This window comes from Nicotiana tabacum, chromosome 15 (genome assembly GCF_000715075.1).
Source record: "Nicotiana tabacum cultivar K326 chromosome 15, ASM71507v2, whole genome shotgun sequence".
NCBI lineage: Eukaryota > Viridiplantae > Streptophyta > Magnoliopsida > Solanales > Solanaceae > Nicotiana > Nicotiana tabacum.
Window position 1 is genome coordinate 20397465 of NC_134094.1, and position 22048 is coordinate 20419512.

At 37.8% G+C, this 22048-nt stretch overlaps 2 protein-coding genes across 2 annotated transcripts; one reads left to right on the forward strand and one right to left on the reverse strand.

Annotated features, from left to right (window-relative positions):
- Positions 1 to 5642: 5642 nt before the first annotated feature.
- LOC142169544 (uncharacterized) lies at positions 5643 to 11325 on the reverse strand. Its single transcript, XM_075231415.1, has 5 exons — positions 11180 to 11325; positions 8493 to 8565; positions 6453 to 7967; positions 6297 to 6353; positions 5643 to 5750 (listed from the first exon to the last, which is right to left on the reverse strand). The coding sequence occupies exons 1-5, from the start codon at positions 11323 to 11325 to the stop codon at positions 5643 to 5645; spliced, it is 1899 nt and encodes a 632-aa protein (XP_075087516.1).
- Positions 11326 to 17087: 5762 nt separating this feature from the next.
- On the forward strand, positions 17088 to 21343 carry LOC107778443 (AIG2-like protein D). Its single transcript, XM_016598700.2, has 5 exons — positions 17088 to 17328; positions 18481 to 18553; positions 18893 to 18985; positions 19173 to 19256; positions 20945 to 21343. The coding sequence occupies exons 1-5, from the start codon at positions 17219 to 17221 to the stop codon at positions 21083 to 21085; spliced, it is 501 nt and encodes a 166-aa protein (XP_016454186.1). The 5' UTR covers positions 17088 to 17218; the 3' UTR covers positions 21086 to 21343.
- Positions 21344 to 22048: the final 705 nt, after the last annotated feature.

Consider the following 22048-nt stretch of genomic DNA (forward strand, 5'->3'; position numbering starts at 1 on the left):
ACTACACCTCCCTTAAGCACTTCAATACATATACTTTAACACATATACCATACTTGTGCCAAACCAAACATTCCACCTTCACTTCAATTTATATTAACTCCATATTTCTTTAAGCACAATTACATCAAGAGTCACCACTATCAAGGAATATTTTTCACTACAATATAGCTAATTTTTCTTTTCTTTCTTTTTCAATTCAAGTGGCTCTTACTTTTTTAAAACAGTGCACATTTCTCCTTATTTCATTAGTTCCACACAAAAGCCGAACCAACCACCCCATACTTTAACTTTTACAAAGTTCATAACAATTCGAGTGCTCATGAGAAGTGAAAAGGTTCAAATATATGATCGATTAAAATAAAGGTGTACGGCTTGTAATGTGGTTACCAAAGAAACAAAATTATAGGCTCAACGGGGTTAACTACGATACATAACATTTAGGGTGGTAAACTTTATATATCTGGCTTAACAAAGAAACGCCTATATCACTTCTCAGACTGAACAAGACTACTATTTCGCTTTGCACACACAGAGGGCAAGTTCTAGACATCAAATGCAATGCACAGAATACATACAAAACTCACACACGCATGGCACATAACTCACTCAGGATTGGTTTCATCGCGACACTCCAGTCAAAGCAGTTAAGCAGAATTAGGAATCTACAAATTAAGGTACTTATGTGAGAATCAAAAATCGAGCCTAAGCGTCACAATCATAGTACTAACTATTCTCAAGGCATAACAAAGCTAAGAGATATTGCTACAATTAAATGCATGGCTTCGTGGTTCCTACTCCTAAAAATTAGAACTAACTACGCCCGGTTCAACTAAAAGCTCCTGAAAAAGAACCGTGGCCCAAAGAAAAATCAAGGGGGAATTACTACAATGCCTGCACACAAAAAATCTTTTTGGTATTTTCTTTTGACTTACTTCCCTCAATAAAACTGTCTAGGAGATCCATCATCAGGATGAGTTAAACTTTTTTTCTTAATGGCACTAAAACAATTAACACTAAATAACTAAATGACTAAAATTAAACATGTACAAGTCCCCACCCCACACTTAGATCATGCATTGTCCTCAGTGCATGCACAAAATGACAAAACACGAAAAATGAGTACGGTGTAAAGAAACTCCTTGATCAAGCAACGTCTTCATCTTCTTCTTGGGAAACCTCGTGTGCCGATTAGTTATCTTATCCCGGACCCATGCTGTCGTAGAATCGGCACCACAAAGCATGTGTCTCAACTCTCTGTATGTAGGCCGGCGAATGAAGTGGTTCAATGGCTCCACAGGAACATCTGGAGCACCTAAAAAGTTGCATATGGCCGTGGGTGAAATATCTATCAATCGCCACGAATCGGCACCAACTGTTCAGTACTCTGCAGATCAAACCCTGCATAGAATTCTCGGACTAAGTTGAGATTAATGTTCCCTGTGTTCTTGAATACATAGCTCAACCCCATATCCTGAATGCCCATCCAAATTGCCTGATACTTTGCTTTCAAGCTGCGTTCATTGATAGCTGCTTCCGGGTGTACATGTTTAGGCCTACAACGCGTGTACCAATCCTTAGTATGCTGTGGTATGTTATTGATGCCAAAATCCTGTTGGCCTTGTGGTTGTTGACGCATAGCTGCTATAGCTGCTACAGCTTGTACTCCGCTTGGATTGGAGGTAGCTTCCCCCCTTTTTCTCTTCTTTGGGGGAGGTGTTGAGGTCGCCTTTACTTTAGCCGGCGCAGTGGAAGTAGCCTTGGCTTTGCCTGTGTCTTTTCTGGGAGGCATCGTTGTTCCTACACAAATAAGCAGTAGTCAGATAAAACTGCATTACACACTACACACATAAATTTTTTTCCGACTTTCCGAGGTTACTCAGACTTCACCTCGTCTTTTCTTAATATTAGAATCAAAGAACAATACATGGTCTACTCGCGAGCCACCCCACACTTAAATTTTTATCGTAGTGTATGACTTCATAACACTAGTCTATTAATCCCGGAGACTCGGGCTCCAATGGGGACACAGAATGCCATTGAGGCATTATATCAAACACTTAATATGCATTAGTGCCATGGAATTTCTTATGGACATGAGGGATTGCCTTATCCTCCCAAATCGGCTTGGGGGTTCCGTACTACCACATGTTGTCATAATCACAGCACCATTCCTATGGGGTTTCATGGGGTTGGGGCACACAAACTCAATACCACAATGAAGAACAACCACCAATTTTTGTGTGTAATTGTATACTTGTACCTCTCTTGAAATTTCAAAGAAAAGAGATTAAATCATACCTTTGAAGCTTTTGAGAGGAGGGAGCTGCCTAAGAATTTCTGATTAGTTTGAAAGAATAGCAAGATTAAACTTGACTTCAATGGGGATGGGGAAAACCATTATGGCAATGTGTTGTTGAGTGTTTGTGGGTGAGGGCAATTCATGCAGTGTGTTTGGTTGAGAGCAACGATGATGAGAAGATGTGTGTGCTTGTGAATTTCTTTCCTAAAGCTTGATGTGTTTTTGGTTTAAGTAAGGTTAGGGTTGTTTGTATTGTGTTCAGTGTTTAGGGCGTGTAATGTTTGGAGGTTTGACTAAAATAACTTAAGCTGGGCCGAAATAACTTACCTGGCGTCGCCTGGCCTAGTACCTGGCGTTAGCCCGGCGTCGCCAGCCTAAGGCCAAGCAGACCCTGGCTTTAGCCAGCGTCACCAGCCTAAGGCTAAGCAGATCCTGGCGTTAGCCAGGCGTCGCCAGCCCCAATGCCTGGTGTGTCAGGTGATGCTTAAACCCTGTTCGACTTGCCCAACTCGCCTGCAAACTTGTTAGTACCTAAAAACAAAACAACAACAACAAAAAAGAAAGGAAAAATTCTAACTACACTAAAAATCAACTACGAATTGGATTGCCTCCCAACAAGCGCCTGATTTAAGGTCGTGGCACGACACAGATAATTGCACTTAAGGCTCGCTTAACCTTGGTGGCTCGAGCAAATGAGTCACCAACATTACCTTCGCATCTTCCATGCCCAAATAATGTTTTAACATGTGCCCATTGACTCTAAAGGTGCGAGAGTTATTTGATGCAGCAATCTCTATGGCTCCGGTGGGGTGAATCTTCACCACACTAAATGGTCCCGACCATCGTGACTTTAACTTACCCGGGAATAACCTCAACCTCGAGTTGTATAGCAATACCTTATCTCCGGGTTTAAAACTCCGTTCAAGAATATGTTTATCGTGCATTATTTTCATTCTCTCCTTGTATAATCTTGTGCTCTAAAAAGCATGGCAACGAAATTTATCAAGCTCGTGCAGCTCTGTGACTCTACTTGTGCCCGCAGCTTCTATATCAAGATTCAACTGTCGCAGTGCCCATAAAGCTCTGTGTTCCAACTCCACTGGTAGGTGGCATGCCTTCGCAAATACCAATTTATATGGCGTCATACCAATCGGAGTTTTGAAAGCGGTACGATAGGCCCAGAGTGCATCATCTAACTTCCTTGCCCAATCCATTCTTGTAGCATTCACAGTCTTTGTCAAAACACTTTTTATCTCTATGTTCGACACTTCTACTTGCCCACTCGTTTGTGGATGATATGGGGTGGCAACTTTGTGACGTACACCATACTTTTCTAATAGCTTTGCGAAGGCTCGACTGCAGAAGTGAGTTCCTCCGTCACTGATTATCGCCCTTGGAGTGCCAAATCGGGTGAATATGTTCTTTCTCAAAAAACCAATTACCCTCATAGCATCATTTGTCGGGAGCGTTGTAGCCTCTACCCATTTCGACTCGTAATCTACAGCTACGGGTATGTATTTGTTGCTATATGAGCTGACAAAAGGCCCCATGAAATCGATTTCCCACATGTCAAACACTTCTACCTCTTGAATTGGGTTCATAGGCATCTCATGTCGGCAGGAAATATTCCCAGTTCGTTGGCATTCGTCATAACCTTTCACCCATAAGTGTGCATCTTTGAACACTGTCGGCCAGTAGAAGCCCGATTCCAGCACTTTCGCGGCGGTCCTTACTCTTCCGAAGTGGCCACCATATGGTGATGTATGACAAGCCTGCAAAACAGAAGATTGGTCTATCTCGGGGATACATCTCCGGATCATGTTATCAACACAAATCCTGAACAGGTAAGGCTCATCCCAATAATACATGTGACATTCACGAAAGAACTTTTTCTTTTGAACAGAGGAAAGATCACAGGGGACAATACCGCTTGCCAGGTAGTTTGCAATGTCTGCATACCATGGCGCTTCCTCCAATGTCACTGCTAGCAATTGTTCATCTGGGAATGTCTTAATTATATCTTCTACCTCGACTTTCTTTTCAGCTCCCTCCAACCTTGAAAGGTGGACTGCCACTTGGTTCTCTGCCCTTTTTCTATGGCGGATCTCCAAATCAAATTCTTGTAGCAAAAGAACCTAACGGATAAAGCGTGGCTTTGACTCATTCTTTGCTATCAGGTACCTTAGTGTTGCATGGTCAGTATAAACAATCACTTTTGAACCAATCAAGTAAGACCTGAATTTGTCGAATGCAAACACGACAACCAACATATCTTTCTCAGTCACGGTATAATTGAGTTATGCACCGCTTAGCGTTCTGCTTGCATAGTAAATTGGGTGCACCAGTTTGTCCTTCCGTTGCCCCAGGACTGCTCCTATAGCATAGTCACTCGCATCACACATGAGCTCAAATGGTTGCTCCCATTGGGTGCGACGATGATTGGTGCAGTCACCAGTCTCCTTTTCAGCTCCTTAAATGCTAACCTACAGTCATCAGAGAACACAAAAGAATGATCCTTTTCAAGGAGTTTACATAAGGAGTTAGCAATTTTAGAGAAATCCTTTATAAATCGCCTGTAGAACCCGGCGTGCCCAAGGAAACTTCTTACTGCCTTAACTGAAGTGGGTGGTGGCAACTTCTCAATCACCTCAACCTTAGCATGGTCAACTTCAATACCCTTACTGGACACTCGATGCCCCAGCACTATGCCTTCTTGTACCAACGAATGTCACTTCTCCCAGTTCAGCACTAAATTTGTCTCCACACACTTTTTCAACACTCTTCTTAAATTGTGCAGACAGTCTTCAAACGAATACCCTACCACAGAGAAATCATCCATAAAGACTTTCATAATATCTTCAACCATGTCAGTGAAAATGGCTAACATACACCTCTGAAAGGTGGGCGGTGCATTGCATAGGCCAAGCGGCATTCTCCGAAAGGCAAAGATGCCATACAGGCAAGTGAATGATGTCTTTTCTCTATCCTCAGGGGCTATGAAAATTTGATTGTACCTCGAATACCCATCCAAAAAGTAGAAGTGAGACCTTCCTGCCAGTCTATCCAATATTTGGTCAATGAATGGTAAAGAAAAATGGTCTTTTCGGGTTGCTGTGTTCAGTTTTCTATAATTCATACAAATTCGCCAACCCGTAACTGTACGAGTTGAGATCAACTCATTATTCTCATTGGGCAATACAGTCATTCCACCCTTCTTTGGCACACACTGAACTGGGCTAACCCAGTTACTGTCAGAGATTGGGAAGATGATTCTCGCATCTAACCACTTGATCACTTCTTTCTTCACCACTTCTTTCATGTTGGGGTTTAGCCTTTTTCCAGATCATGAATGTTTGGAATCCATATTATGCAAGGAGACATTGCTTTTGCTAATTCGAATCCAGCCAATTGCAGTCTTGCATTCCATTAACACCTGCAAAAGTTGTTTTGCCTGCACATCTAACAAACTGGATGAGATAATAACATGTAAAGTGGATTTAGGTCCCAAGAAAGCGTAACTGAGGTGAGAAGGTAACGGTTTTAGTTCCAACTATGGTGGTTCTTCAATTGACGGCTTAGTTGGAGGTGTTTTTCTTTTTTCTAAGTGTAAGGGCTCGAACTCGAGCTCTCTTTTCCAGTACCCTCGCCCTTCAAGGGCCAAAACCCACTCTGCCAAGTTTTCACCATTCATCTCTTCTAAGTTCATGAGGCATGCTGCTAGAGGGTCTTATGCATTCAGCGTCTTATCTTCCTCCTCCAAGATCACATCCACAGCTTCTATCATAGAGCAGTTAACAAACTCACTGGGTCACCGCATAGATTTCTGCACATTAAATGTTATCTCTTCATCGTTAAATCTCATTTTTAGCTCTCCAATTTCACAATCAATTAGGGCTCTCCCAGTGGCCAAGAATGGCCTTCCCAAAATTATGGGAATCTCCTCGTCAACCCGGCAATCTAAAATGACAAAATCTACTGGGAAAACAAACTTCCCTACCTGTACTAATACATCATCAAGGATACCAAAGGGCCTCTTCACTGTCCGGTCAGCCAGCTGTAACAGCATAGACGTGGGTCTAACTCTTCCAATGCCTAACCTTTTGTAGATAGTCAAGGGCATCAAGTTTATTCTTGCCCCCAAATCACAGAGTGCCTTAGCAAACGCATAGTTGCCTATTGTGCATGGGATTGTGAAACTCCCTGGATCAAATAACTTCTCAGCTATGGGTTTTGTCACAACAACACTACATGTCTGAGTTAGTGTAACTGTGGCCAAGTCTTGAAAATCGAACTTACGAGACATCAAGTCCTTCATCATTTTTGCATAACCAGGCATTTCCTTTAAGGCATCAATCAATGTAATGTTTACCTGAATTTGCTTCAACATCTCTAAGAATTTCTTATATTGCTCATCTTTTTTATATTTGGCCAATCTTTGGGGGAAAGGTGCTGGAGGCTGCTTCTTTAAAGTGGTTTGATTTTGAACCTGCTCTGGCACTGTTTCTGCTACCTTCTCTTGCTCTGACTCAGTTTCCTTCGCGACTTCTTTTTCTTTGTTTGTTTTGGTTGGCGCATATTGTACCGTCACCTCTCTCAACCCTGTTGAGTCATCTATCTCGACGGGGACAGGCACAAGTGTTTTAGTAGGCCGGCTTTCGCGAGCCATCTCTTGCTCCAGATCTCTACCATTTCGTAGACTCAATGCCATGCGCTGTTTTGGGCCCTGTTCTTTTGGATTGACTTGTGTATCTGTAGGTAACGTCCCTTGGGGACGATTGTTTAGGGCCATAGAAATCTGTCCTAATTGAATCTCAATACCCTTTATCGTTGATTCATGCGAGTCTACCCTCTGTTGCATTTTTCCTGTGGATCCAATCAATTGTTGCAGCATTCTGTTGTTGCTGTCCAACATTCCCTCAAGTTTAGTAAACCCATCATCTAGTCTTATAATCTGTTGTTGTTGAGGTTGTTGATAAGTCAGCTTCTGATTTTGCTGGATGTAGCCCTGTTGCCTTGGGTAAGGCGCAACTTGACCCATTGGTCGCATAGCTCCAGGATTGTTGTTGTTATTGTATTGCTGCTGCGCTGGTCTATATTGTTGATTATGTTGACCCCAATTCAGACCACCTTGCCTCTGTCCCTCATAGTTGGCTACATAATTCATATCTTCATAATATTGCTGGTTGTCACCTTCCGCACTCCACGAGCAAACATATGGTTGGTTAATGCATGGTGTACATAAGCCTCTATTAGTTGTGTCAACTATGTGAACCTGTTGCTTCTGGCTTGATTCATCAATCTTCTTGGTGAGGATACTCATTTGTGTCATTAGAGTGGCCACATTCTCAGCTATGGAGTTGTTTGGGTCCAACGCCACCGAGTGAACTACCAGAGTGATCGTGGAGGCTCTGGTCATCCATCCTGAGTTTTGTGCCATCTTATCAAGTAGGATCTTGCATTCTGCGAATGTTTTACTCAGAAATGCTCCACCTGCTGAAGCATCAACATTGACCTTTAAGATGTCAGCCAGTCCCATATAGATTCTTTGCCCCAACATCTGATCTGGAATACCATGATGTGGACACTTAACCAGCATGCTCTTGAACCTCTCCCATGTTTCTTGTAGTGATTTTGCTGGTTTCTGCCTGTAGCTCAATATATCATCAATCTGTTGGGCAGTTTTATTTAGTGGGTAGAATTTGTTCAAAAATTGCTTGACTAATTCCTCCTAAGTAGTGATGGAATTTATGGGGAGTGAATTACGCCAAGTCTGAGCTTCTCCTGTCAGCGAGAATGGGAACAACAAAAGATTTATTGCGTCCGGTATTACGTTAAGTTGCCTTTGCGTTAAACATATTGACAGAAAATTCTTCAGGTGCTGCTGAGGATCTTCAATGTGTGACCCTGAGAACTGTCCTTTGTTCTGCAAAAAATGTAGCATGTTATTTGTGATTTGGAATTATTCTGCTTGTATCTGAGGGACTGCAATTATGATTGTCAGATTGTCGGTGGTGGGTTGTGCCCAATCATATAATGTTATTTCTGGTACAAGAGGGACCACACCCCGAATGTTTGGTTCATTCTCATTGTTTCTGTTGTTTATTGGATTTTCTATTCCGTCAGCCATGTTTGGTTCAATTTGTTCTCTCTAGTTTCGTTGTTGTTTGCTTCTCTTGTTTGCATGATTTAGTGCCTTGAAAATTTTCTCAGGATCTGATATCGCTTCAAGCAATTCACCAGTTCTTGAGTAATTCCTAGGCATGCACCTATAACACCCAAGATTACAAACGTTAAAATTTCAATGTATTTGGTTTAGAATGGAGAAAATTGACTACACTAAGAATTCTAGCACTTCTTTTAGTTGTAATTAATACCGTTAATTTTCCGGCAACCGCGCCAAAATTTGATCACGCCCAACTATGCCTTATAAAAAGGACTAAGCGGTCGTTGCAAATATAATCCGGTTTACAAGTCCGGAGTCGAATCCCACAAGGAATTAACCTATCAAACACAGCTACTAGACTCGCACAAATTCACACAATCAATCTTCAGAAATATTTAAGTAGCAGATTGGGTTTTATTAACTAAATATTACGTAATGAAAATGTAATAACTAACAGCTAACTATGAACAAGTTGTAAACAAGAATTGGAATGATCTAAGATTGTGATTTCCCCTATTGTTGGAATCTTTTTCGCTACGTTTTCTATAAATTTGCTTAAGTCTTCTCTATCGACCATGAGCTCTCTAACTGTCGTAACTCTCTCCCGAGTAATTACCATAATTTACTAGGTATATTCTCCCGAATTACGCTAGCTGGTATTAAGTATAGCTCACTCAGATCACATCAAGGTTTCGTTATCCCTAAACCCACTTTTAAACCTCTGTATTGATCCCTCATATACACTTAGGAGTGATGTTGTTCAACAACTACCTAAATATGCACTCTCTCCCGAGTAATACATACTAAATAGGCATAGCTAATTGAGGGCCCTTCAATCAACCACAAGAATAATATAGTTGAACAAATAGAGAAAATACTACGGCAAATCTATATTAACGTAACAAGAAAATCATCCTTCAATAGGTTCCATCAACACCCTAGATTAGGAAGTTAGCTACTCATACTCATAGTAACAATATCCCAAATATTTTGCATAATTAAAATATAGAGTAAAGATGAAAAGATGTAGAAATGATAATTCTAACTCCCAAGAGTTGATTCCACCAGCTCTGCTTGCCTCTGGCTGCCCAAGTCCCTTCTTGGCTGCTGAAAAAACGTTCTTCCAAGTGGTGTTTTAAGTCTATTTATATGTGTAGAAGAAACCCTAAACGGGTGGGTCGAGTCCTAGTCAATCCCGGAACGAATTAAGTCTTCAAAATTCGGATTGGACCTGGCGTCGCCAGCCTAACACCTGAAATTAGGCTGGCCTCGCCAGGCTAAAGCCTGGTCCAGCATGGCCTTTGACTAGCCTCGCCAGGTCTCTCCATTTCACTGTTCTCGAGCACACTTTCAACGTTTAAGTATCCCTTTTTGCTCTACTTTTATCTCCAATTCACCTACACATAAAATAGACTTCATTATGCGCAAATAAAGCGCAATTTATCATTAAAGCATGTAAATGCAAGGCACATAATGTATGAAACTATGGAATTATAGCCACACATCAGTTACATAACAAGTTGTAAAGGCAATAAAATTATGGGTCAATTTTTGCACTTGTCATCAGTAACAAAAGAAAACATAATACCGATGTAGGAATTTGTTTTATTTAATTTGAACACACAACTATAAAAAGTATATTTACAAAAAAAAAATGAACTATAAAAAGTGCCGATTTTTTCTTTCAAGAGCTAAAGGTGCCAAGTACAAAGTCTATGATATTAAATGATTGCTATCTTACAATCTTAATCAAAGATGTTAATTAAAGAGAGAATTAAATTATATTTTAAGTTAACTAAAAAATTAAGGATCTCAACCATTAATCATACTAAACTTCCATTATAAGCCGTAAGCAGGTTAGATTTAAGTCCCATCCATCTGGTGGCCAGCCAATAACCAGGTTGGATTTAAGTCATTTGTTTTGGCAAAAGAATTATTTTAATTATAGAGGAACTATTAGTTAAATAACTCTATTCATTTTATTTTTTTTGAGTTAAACATTATATTCTATTTATACTCAAAAATATGTACAGTTGAGTCCAAGGATTAGCTTTGACAGGCTACTCCAGATATACATCACAATTTGCTTCTATTAATTTCTGTGTCTAGCTATCCTACATTATACTTTTCATATAGACACTTGTTTCATAACATGTACATCAAGGATTCCTACTGTATTTTCTAATTGTCTATGGAACCCAATTCAGCTGCTGCAATACTTCTTTCCACTTGACTGTGTCATTTTCTCTGATATGTATGTGCATTATTTTCTCCCTACATATTTGAGAATTATCAAATTTAGCTTGTTCAAATCTGATCTTGTTTCTCTCCCTCCAAATCAATGCAATAATCATGGCAAACACACAACTAGTAATCATATTTGTTTCTTCTCTGCTCTTGGCTTTCTTGCATGCCCATTTCAATTATGTTTTCCAATCACAATGCTCCTATTATATCCCAACCATGAACATAGTCTGGACCACAGCTGTTATGTGATGATGCACTCAAAAAATAAGTGGTTAAAGGATTCCAGGCTATGCCCACAAAATGCACAGGCTGTAGGAATTTGGATGCCAATCTTCAATAGCCTTTCCACTGTAACTAGTCTTTGTTGTGCCGGAAGCCATAAAGTGAATTTGTATATGGGATGTATGTTGGTATGTAACATCAAACTTTTCCATTCAACTCTGGGATATGTTGGTATCAGTTTCAAGTACATCTGCTTTATCTGGAACTTTGTATCAGTGAGCATTGACTTTAATCTGATATGGATGTCACCTTTAAGTTGTTGGTGCTCCATAATCAAACCTCTGCCATCTAGTATCTTCCTCACCACCCAAGATGCAGTCTTAGGTGTAGCCATTTTTTCTAGGTCTATATTCTTTATATAAAAGCTATGCACCCATATTATCCATAAGCAATCCTTCTTTCTTGTTATATCCCACAAATATTTTATGATTGATGCTTTGTTCCACAGTTTAATGCACAGTATATTGAGTCCTCCAGCAGTTGTTGGCCTACATACTTTCTCCCATGCCACTAGTGCTCTCTTAGAGATAGTAGTAGTACCAGTCCATAGGAAAGTTCTGCATATTGCCTTAATTAATTTCATAACCTTCTTTGGAAGAACAAAAATCTGTGCCCACTAGGTTTGAATGCCAAAAATAATAGCCTTGATCAGTTGACATCTGCTAGCATAAGATAAAAGCTTAGCTGACCAGCATGTGACCCTTGCAGTTATCTTCTCAATAAGAGGTAGATATTGGTGATCTGATAACTTTTTAGAATCTAAGGGGATCCCCAAATATTTGAAAGGAAGCTTTCCTTCAGTAAAACCCAATGTTGCGAGAATTTTCTGTTTCACAGTTGATGAGATTCCAGCCATATATATAGCACTTTTATCCAAATTTGCCTGCAAGCCAGAAACAACTGAGAATATATGAAAGGCCGCATTAAGGATTCTGATAGACTCAATATAAGCTCTGCAATACATCAGGAGATCATCAGCAAAATAAATATGCGTATTATTTAACTTCATGCATCTAGGATGAAAGTTAAAATCTCCATTCTTATGTAATTGTCCCAGTTCTTTTCCCAGATACTCCATTGCAATGACAAATAAGAATGGAGACATTAGATCTCCTTGTCTAATCCCTTTTTTTTCCTTTTAAAGGCTTGGTTAGTCCTCCAGTTAGCACCAAGGAACATGACACTGTAGTAACACATACCATTATCCATTGCACAAACTTGAAGGGAAAACCAAGGTTAATAAGCATTTTTTGAGAAAACCCCATTCCAAGGTATCATAGGCTTTCCTCAAATCCACCTTCATCACACATATAGGAGAGATATCTTTTCTGGAGTATCCTTTAAACAACTCATGACTTAGTAGTATGTTATCAATAATACACCTTCCTTTAGTTAATGCTGACTAGGAGTGTCCAATTAAATCATCAAGAACAATTTGATTATTCTAGTAATGGCTTTAGATATAATCTTATACAATGTGATACAACATGCAATAGGCCTATAGTCCTTGACTGTTGAAGGTGCTTGAACTTTAGGTACTAAGGTGATGGCTGTAGTATTGATCATTCCACGCATGCTACTTGTAGTAAAGAAGTTCTTCACAGCTGCAAAGATGCCCTCCTTCACTATATTCAAGTTTATAGTAAAGAATTTCACAGAAAATCCATCAACACATGGTGTTTTGTCTCTAGGCATCTCCCACACTGCAACAATGATTTCCTCATTAGTAATTTTCTGGATTAATTCTCTATGTTGTGACACAGTTAAGCATGATCCTTCTTTGATTATAGCTGTATTTGCACAAGGCATTTCAGTAGCACAATCTCCCATCAATGACTTAAATACTCTGATGAATTCATGCTCAACCAGTTTTGGATCAGTTATCTTAATTCTTATGTCAGTGTATATGGAGTTTATACTATTCTGGCTGGATCTAATCTTCCATTGAGCATGAAAATATTATGTATTGGCATCACAACATTCAATCCAGCAGGCCCTGGACTTCTGCCTCATCACTTGTTCCTCAACATTGCTCCATTTTTTAATGTCAGCTAGTGTGTCTTTCTCTAAATCAAATAGGTTTTGGGCTAAATGATCCTGATGAATCTGGTCATGAATAATAACCAGTCTCTCTCTCTCTCTTTCCTGCTCAAGTTTTTATTTGTATGAAGCCATATAAGCATTAAATTCTTGCAGTTGCATCTTCATAGCCTTCAGCTTGCACCGGACCTGTTGTACATCATAATTCTGATTCCAAACATGCTGAATAATATTTTGAAATTGTGGAAGTTCCATGACATTTGTATATAATCTAAATATTTAGGATGTAATAATTCTGCCCACCACACTTGATTAGGATATGGGAGTGATCAAAGACTAAAGGATTCAAGAAATATGTCTCCACATGACCATATCGATGTATACACTGATAGTTCCCCAAATCCCAATCTATCTTGTTATATACTCTTAAACCAGTGCCTTGTTTGTTTGTCCAAGTGAAATGCCATCCTTTAGCCCTAAGAGGAGTAAGCTGTAGAAAATCAATCACACCTTTGAATCCCAGTGTTTCATCAATCATTACAAGGGACCCTATTCTATCCTCAGAAGATATAACATTGTTAAAATCCCCACTAAGCAGCCATGGCCCCTGAGCCTGCATATTTATCTGTTTAATATCCCTCCATAAAGTCTCCCTTTGATGGTCATCATTCTGGGCATAGATGATACTGAGATATGTGGTAATTTGAGTTCTGGTATCCTCTACTAGACAATGGATGAATTGATCTGTAGTGTGAATAATCTGAATTTGTATATGTGCTCTCCACATAATCTAAATTCGACCATTTACAGCATAAGAATAATTACAGTAAACATTCCACCCATGAGCAGTCTTTTTTTGTATTTTCTTAGCCTTATGTTCTTTAAATCTGGTTTTAATACACCCCATTATATCTACTTTATTTTGAGCCAGAAAGATCTTTACCTCCTTCTTCTTATGGTCCTAGTTCAGGCCCCTAATTTTCCAAGTGGCAATGATCATTTAGGGTGGTGGTTTGGATAGCATGTTAGGCCTGGATCCTCCTGTTTCCCTCCTCTCTCATCATATCTTAGCTCAGCAGTTGCCTTCCCTTTATCATTGCAAGCTAGTCTTTCACTCACATGATTGCAACATATGTTATTCTGCAGGTTGACCCCTTCCTTGGTCTGACATGGCATAAAAGTATTTTTCTTTACAAGCTCTATACTCTTCCTAACCATCTTAGTGCAATCAGGCTCATGAGCAGGGTCTGCTTGCATGGCTTCCTTCCTCTGCGGTTCTGCCTCTATTTCAGCATTCACTTCTGGATTTTTTACCATCCATGTTTGCTTTACAGCCCCAGCTGGCTTCTTTGTTCTTCTTCTTTTTCTTCTTGGCTTTCCCATTTCCTTGTTATCCTTCTCTTCATTGTAGCTTTTGTTATGCCAGCAGTCAAAAGAATCATGACCAAATTTCAGACAGTCATTACAGAAAATAGGCCTCCAATCATATTCAATAGTCTGCACCATTGGGCCAAAAGGTGATTCTATTTCTATCTGGTCTGGAAGAGGATGTGTAGCATCCACCTTCACAAGAACCCTATCATAGGATATCTTTTCATAACGAGCAGTGAATTTATCAGTGTATAGAAGCTTGCCCACCATACTGGCCATTTTGCTTAGATCCTCAGTCGACTAATATCCTATTGGTAGCCCAGGGAACCTTACCCAGACTGGCACTATGTTTTGTATGTCTTTGTTGAATGAGAAATCAATTTCGGATAGCCCTAGCACCATTGGTTTGTTCCTGTATGTATGTGGCCCTGGCTGGAGCACTTGGTCCCTATCAGCTATGTTGTGAAATTTGAAGATACAATATCCCTCATAATGAATTAGTATATGCGGTTTAGTAACAAAATTTCACACATTTATAACAAAGTTCTCCATAGTTTTTTCATAAGGATTTTCTCCTATTATGTACCCAATTAGGGAGGTTTTCCAATAATCTGCCTGAGATTGTGATCCCCCTCGTTCAATTTAACAATTCGCTTACCATCTCTATCAATTGGAGGAACAAAAGACAAGGGTTTACCCATTTGTGAGCTGTGATTCCCTCGTATAATGTAAGCTGCTGTAGGAGTTGGCTTTCCTGATCCACTCGCTTCAGAGTACTGTAATCGTCGAGCTGTTTGTATCGTTGTTCCTTCCACTTTGACAGGTTGAAGTTGCACATCACCTTCAGAACTATTAGTTTCATGAATTTCCTCTATCGAATGGTATTTCTGTGGTAGAAAGCTCCCAAATGTGAGTGGTGGTAATTCCTTTTGTATGCCATTTGCTGGAGTGATTAACTTCCCCGATTATATAGTAGTGTCATGCACAGTTTTCCGGCGACGAGCCATCGTTTTCCGGTGACAATCGCATTCCTTGCTATTGTGCGCCGAGAGCAATGGTTATCCTCTTTACGTCTAACTCTATTCATATTAATCTCAATTATTTTCACTTTGGCGAAATAATCATAGTAGATGTTGAACAACAAATATTTCTCAGGCAGTCATGTTGTTTAGTGTAAATATTCATTAGATTGTTTGAACATCCCGAAAGATGTTATCAAATTATTTAGTGTAAATATCTATTGGATTGTTTAAACATCGCGAGAGATTTAAAAATTTACCCTTTCTTTTACTTTCATGAGGTTACAAAATTGACTTTTTTTTTAGCTTTTGCGCACTTGTGAGAAAGTTAATTTAAACATTAATAAAAAAATGTCATTGACATATTAATCTTTGTCTTTCTCAGATTTACTCATAGAAATTGCAAAAAAAAAAAAATTAAAAGTTTGTTTAGAACATTTATTAGTAAGAATGACTTTAGAAAAAATTAATCCGTTCTTGGGTTTGAAAAAATTAATTATTTTGGACCAAATGAAAAATGCTGAAAGATCAAATAAAAAGGATCGGAAGGAGTACTTTTTGTTTAAATAAAAATCATTGTATTCACGAACCTTCTAACAGACACACACTTTAGTCATATCATCTACGTCGTTGCCACATAAACATAATCTAAATCTGAACGCTACATGCGTCAATTTAGATATTTTCATATTACGAAAATTAAATAACTTTTTTTATTACTTGATTTTGCCAGTTTTATTATTTGGATGACAACATTTGGAAGATTCCAAGAGAATGAACTTCCATTATTAAAAAGATAAGCACTCACCAGAAAGAATATGATTAATCAATTTATAAATTTATTAGATTGACAAGCAGGGGGAGAACTAATGTGTTGGTTATGAATTTGACCGAACTAATTAATTTCTGTATAAATCTCATACTTGTTTAAAGAAATTCTTTGCATATGTATACATTATTAATACATAACTTAGTCACTTAGAATACAGAATGCACAAGTAGGGGTTTCATTATTCGACCTGGATCGATTTTTTCCTAAAAAGAAACCAATTCAATTAAGTCTATTTTTAAAATATTGGAATCAAACTAAACCAATAAGTCAAGTTCTTATTGGTTCAATTTCATCGGTTTTGTCATATTTCGGTTTATTCAAATTTTTGTCAATTTTTTCTTAAATATAAAATATACACAGCCAAATGCATACCTGACAACTATATTCCAATATAACACGATCGAATCAATTACTCTTTGTGAAAAAATATATCATTTACCAAGATATTTTGATGATAATTGAATTATATGTGATAAGTTTAAAGATTCAACTAAATACAAGTTATTTTTAATATGAAAGTAGTTTTATGGACTTAACAAAATAAAAAATATCAATCAAACTAGAATGTAAACACAATAAACTAGATTACTAAATTTGCAAAGATACAGACTATAAATCAAGAATGCAAATAATTAATATGTATCATAAAATTTATAAAAGAATATACATATATGTGTATTAAGTTTTAAGTAGATATTTTTATAATCAGTTTGGTTTGATTTTTTCTAACTATTTTTTGCTTAAAATTAAAATCAGATCAAACAGTTTGATTCAAACTTAGTCCATTTTCAAAACCAAGCAAAATCAAAATATTATCGATTTCGATTTGGTTCATATTTTCACCCCTAGACATAAGCGTCAAATGCTCATAAATTTATTCATTGGATATTGACAGTTTTGTTTTTTCACCAATGATTGACAGTTAAATAAGTTAAAAATTCTCTCCTCCATTTCGGGAACTGCTAATGGCGTCGGTGTTCAATGTGTTCGTGTATGGCAGTCTATTAGCTGACGACGTCGTTCGTGCACTTCTCAAACGCGTCCCTCCATCTAATCCTGCTATTCTCCACAATTAGTCAGTCCTCTTTCCTATTTTCTATTTTGAATAGATAAAATTCTGTTACTTATTAGCCATCGATCTTGTTTTACACTTTTACCTTTTTGATTTGTGGTTCCATTTGCACGAAGAAGACGAAGCTTGAATATGTGTTTTGTTTATGGGTATTGCCGATGGGCACTATATTTTAAGAAAATTAAAAGGAACATAGTAGAAAATTTTGGAATCTAATTCTTGGACTAAGCTGAAATTTTGGGAGGTTATGGATTCTAATTTCGACGTGTTCTGACTCAGAGGTGGAAGCAGGAAATTTAATGAGTTTAACATTTAAGTTCTTTAACACTACATCAAATACACATTTGGGATTATGAGTTTAATTTATTTTAATTTTTAAAAAAATTATTAAATTTTCACATATAACATCTATTAAGTGTAGAGAATGCCAAGTTCAGTTGAACGGCCTCTAATATTTCAGTCATAAATCAGTGATACTATTAGCCCGAGGGCTTTGGTCTAGCAGTAAGAGCTAGCACGTGAAGTGTGGATTAGGTCGCACGCCAAAGGTTTGAATCATGCTGCAGCCAAAAGTCCAGTAGATGGGTAGAGGAGTGGACTCATTATCCACGAGTTTAGATCCGTGCTATTATATGAAATTTCATGCAACTGATACCTTCAGCATAGTGTTCTTCAAACTAGTTGAACTCGGCTGTATGAATCTAAATATTCATCCACTCCATTTGGATATGTGTAATTCTAGTTTTCTATAATATATTTTAAGACAAATTAAGAGTTCTCTATGTTTTCCATTGACATACGAAACTCTACAAACTGAAAAGACTCCTAATTAAAAAGATTCCTGGCAAATACCAGATCTAATGTGTATCAACAGGACTAAGCAGGAAACTAAAGAGATGCTTGGTAATGGGATTTGTTTTGGTTTTGGTTGTACGCATTCTCAAGTTGTAGTTACCTGTTGATAATTCTCAAATCCCAATAGTAGGATTCTAACAAATGCTCGGCAATGGGGTTTCCTTTGCTGTTTTGCTTGTATCCAATGCCAATTTGTGTTTACTTGTTCTGTTCATTGTTTCTCTAAGTGACGGGGGATAATCTTTTTTATTATCTTGTTAGCGGTAACCAGTAACCACTGATTCTATTATTTTGGTGTAGCCACAGGTTTAGCATTAAAGGGCGTGTTTATCCTGCCATTCTACCCGTAGAAAACAAGAAAGTTGCTGGGAAGGTTTGTTGAACCTCTCAACATTTTCTTTCTATAGAGCTTCCGTTTTTTTTTGTTGGTGTATTGTTGTAGAGCATTGGCAGAAAGGTATTTTGAACCGTCCGACTTTGTACTTTAGAGCATTTAGAACGCCTGTTCTCTGTATTATGTAATCCTTACGAGCTGTTTTAGACATGCTTAATGAATCACCAAAATTATTTTCATTACAAGCACCATAGCTGCAAATATTAGTACTAGAAGTGATAACAAACTACTAATGCAGTTCTTTGTCATTGAGATCTTATGAAAAATTGGACCTATACCTCGGATCTTCTAAATATGCTTGTTCTAATAAAATTGCAGGTTCTTTTGGATATCACAGTTCCTGAATTAAATATCCTGGACATGTTTGAGGACGTTGAGTATGAAAGGACGACTGTTGATGTTTCACTGATGGTATTGATACACTAAAGTTCTTAAAAATTGTTGCATTACGAATATTCTTTTCATGGCTCAAGCATGATATTGAGCATGAGTGAGATCAGTCTGAGAGTTTAGATGTTCCTGTTTATTGGATCTACTGAACTATTAGTTTCAACTTTGCAATTGTATTCGGTTTGTAGAGTATGTCTTCACTTTGCAGGATAGTTTCAAGACATTGCAGGCTGAAACATATGTTTGGGTTGACAAGAGAGATCCAAATTTATACGGAGAATGGGACTTTGAGGTAAACGTGAGATCTTATATATCTACGCCTCTCTTAACTGCTTGTTGGGCAAAGATACGAAGAGGGGGTATACTTTTTTCTCCAGTCCTATCTTTCCTTTCCTTCATTTTGACTGGACAGTGCATTTATAAAATGTAGTTTGTTGCAAGGGTTATATTTATTTTTTGGTTGCCTGATTGTAAGCTCCAAGTAGGTAGTTGTATTTGATCTGAGATTTACAAGCATATAATCAACATGTCTCAGCAAACCTATAAGTATTATAGTCATTTAATTGTTTGAAGACTAATGAATCCCCTGATTTGAGGTCTCCATTAATCCCAAACTTGAAAGGAAGGACCAAATCGGTATCTTCAAGAGAGATTTTGAATGAATATTTGTTATCATAAATGTCCGATAACCTTGTTTACACTATGGATTCCTTGTTTTCCTCTTCATGTTTGAATGCACGTTTCCAGTTTTCAACTTGTCCTCATGTTTGATCCGTGTATGAAATCAAACGTATACATGCAGACTTGTTACTCATAGGTATTTTGTCCTTCTTTCCCCCACCCCCAAGTGGTTCTGATAGAGTTTTGTTGTGGCAGCACACTACTGCTTATCAACCTATAGAGTCTATTTTACTGTAGAAACAAAACTCACAACTTGATCATATAAAGTTTAGGACTTGTTTAGGTCTTTTATCAGTGTGAGACCCTTTTTCATGAAGGTTCCTCTATTTTGCTTTTTGATTCATTCTACTCAACAAACTTGTTTCCTCGTAAAGCTAAGACTGGTGAAGCTCCGGTGCGTTGGAAAAAACCAAAATGGAATCAGCATGAAGGAAACTTGGGGAAAAGATGCTAAAGCATTGCTTTTCAACAGAGAATGCTGAGCAAATTTGTGTTTTTAGAATTTAGGGTATGATAAAATCTGAAGAATCTTGAGAAATTTAAAGGTTGAATATCAAGTCTTTGAAAAGTTTTTCTGTTAAACACCAAAGTCATAGGATGTCGAAGCTAAAGTTGTGTTCCAACTTAAATTGATATTTGGTCTTCACATATAACAATTAACTCCATATCTTGTAGTCAATTAACTTTTTAACACCCCTGATGCATGGTCTTCATTATGCTTCTTTAAATTATTTGCACCCAAAAATTCTTGAAAATGCAAATTTGCTTAACCCTTGCTAGATACAACAATGCAAATTAGTTAGAGCATCACCTTATGATTTCCTACTTTCTTTTCTGCATTGTGCCAGAGTTTCAGCATCTTATCTCCCGAAGAGCCTTGATTGGCTATTTCCAAAAAATTGAAATATAAACAGAGCTTTCATTTGAAGTTAAAAATAGCCATAATTTTCTCCATCAAATGGAGCAACTTCGTTGTTGATCGTTGTGGAGTATGCCATCGTTTGAATGGGGATCTTTTAGTTTCACTTTAGTGAATGGAAATTGAGGATTGACACTAGGATTGAGGTGTAGTTGCTGTATTTTAGTGAATGGAAAGATTGGGAGCTTGAACAGTATTAGGGGCCCATAGCTTTGGCTATTTGTTCAAGAGTCCTGGTTAGAAGTGGAGGAGGTGCTTAATATTTATAAGCAAGAGCACCTCTACTAGAAGTAGTTTCCGTCAAGTCGATGTTGCTTCCTTTCTTAACTGAAGTTAGCAAGTCCTTAATTTTTGTGTTGGCTTATGGAAATGTTTTGTAGGAATGGAAACAGTTGCACAAGGGAGACTTCTTGAAAATGACGATGGGGTTCAGTGAAGAACTGGAGCTACCAGAATCAAAAACCAGAGTGGCAACTTATGAATCCTTCTATGCACAGGAAGAGAACAAGTCCAAGCCTTGATGTAGTTGATGAGTAAGTGTATACCAATAAAAGAATAAAGAAGCCTTGATGTAGAAAGTATGGATATTCAGTCTGCAATGCAGAAGTCTTCTCAATCTATTTGTAGATAGACTTATGTAAACTTCATATAATATTTGTAGATACTAGATAGTAGGAGTATTCAAAAGGGGTAACATATTTTTCACTTGTGCTCTAACTAAAGCAGGCATATGATTGAACAACAGCATTTCCTGTCAATTACACAAACAGCTTCCTGTACACCAGATCCTCTGCCTGTTTACTCTTCCCCCCCCCCCCCCACACACACACACACATATAAAGTCCCTTATTCAGATTTTGACGCTAACTCTTAGTCTGCAAGTACTGTCTGGGGTCATTTGGTTAAAGAGATAATGATAGCCATCCCGGGATAACAACAACTACTACGCCTCAATCCGGAAGAAAACATTCCTTATGATATGTCAGGTTTCTGATATTAAAAAAAGAGCTGTTTGGAACACTTTGGTCTCTTTCAAAGGAGAATCCAGTACCCCAAAATTCTGAGAAGAAAGTACAAGCTTCAGTATCTAAAAACATTTATTTAGTTCACGGGGATAGGAAAGTTATCTTGGGTTCAGTATGGTTTAAGATTATAGGATATCATCATCACATTTTATCCATATTTAATAATATTAGCATAATCTGGATTTCCAATAGAAAAGGTAGTGTGAAATATAATTCACTGTACTCTCGTTTCCCTCGATGGGTGTACATGGACCGGGTTGGTTCGTTTTTTATCAAAACCAAACCAAACCAACTATATCGGTTTGGATTGGTTCGATTTTGTTGTATTTTTCGGATTTTTTGTTACTTAAATATTATTTTAATCTTACTATGTTAAATTTTTGATAGGTAAATATATGTTTAGTAAAAATATAAAAAATTGTTAAACATATTATCTATTAAAAGATTTTTATGGGAGAA

What these genes read in the sequence shown, in the direction of transcription:
- LOC142169544 (XM_075231415.1), bottom strand. Translation starts at nt 11,325, where the DNA reads ATGGCTACACCTAAGACTGCATCTTGGGTGGTGAGGAAGATACTAGAT. An exon ending in ATCCTGAGAAAATTTTCAAG is followed by an intron (nt 7,968 to 8,492) that starts GCACTAAATCAT and finishes ACTGCCCAACAG; the next exon opens with ATTGATGATATATTGAGCTA. An exon ending in GCAACTATGCGTTTGCTAAG is followed by an intron (nt 6,354 to 6,452) that starts GCACTCTGTGAT and finishes ATGCTGTTACAG; the next exon opens with CTGGCTGACCGGACAGTGAA.
- LOC107778443 (XM_016598700.2), top strand. Translation starts at nt 17,219, where the DNA reads ATGGCGTCGGTGTTCAATGTGTTCGTGTATGGCAGTCTATTAGCTGAC. An exon ending in CTGTTGATGTTTCACTGATG is followed by an intron (nt 18,986 to 19,172) that starts GTATTGATACAC and finishes TTCACTTTGCAG; the next exon opens with GATAGTTTCAAGACATTGCA. An exon ending in ACGGAGAATGGGACTTTGAG is followed by an intron (nt 19,257 to 20,944) that starts GTAAACGTGAGA and finishes AATGTTTTGTAG; the next exon opens with GAATGGAAACAGTTGCACAA.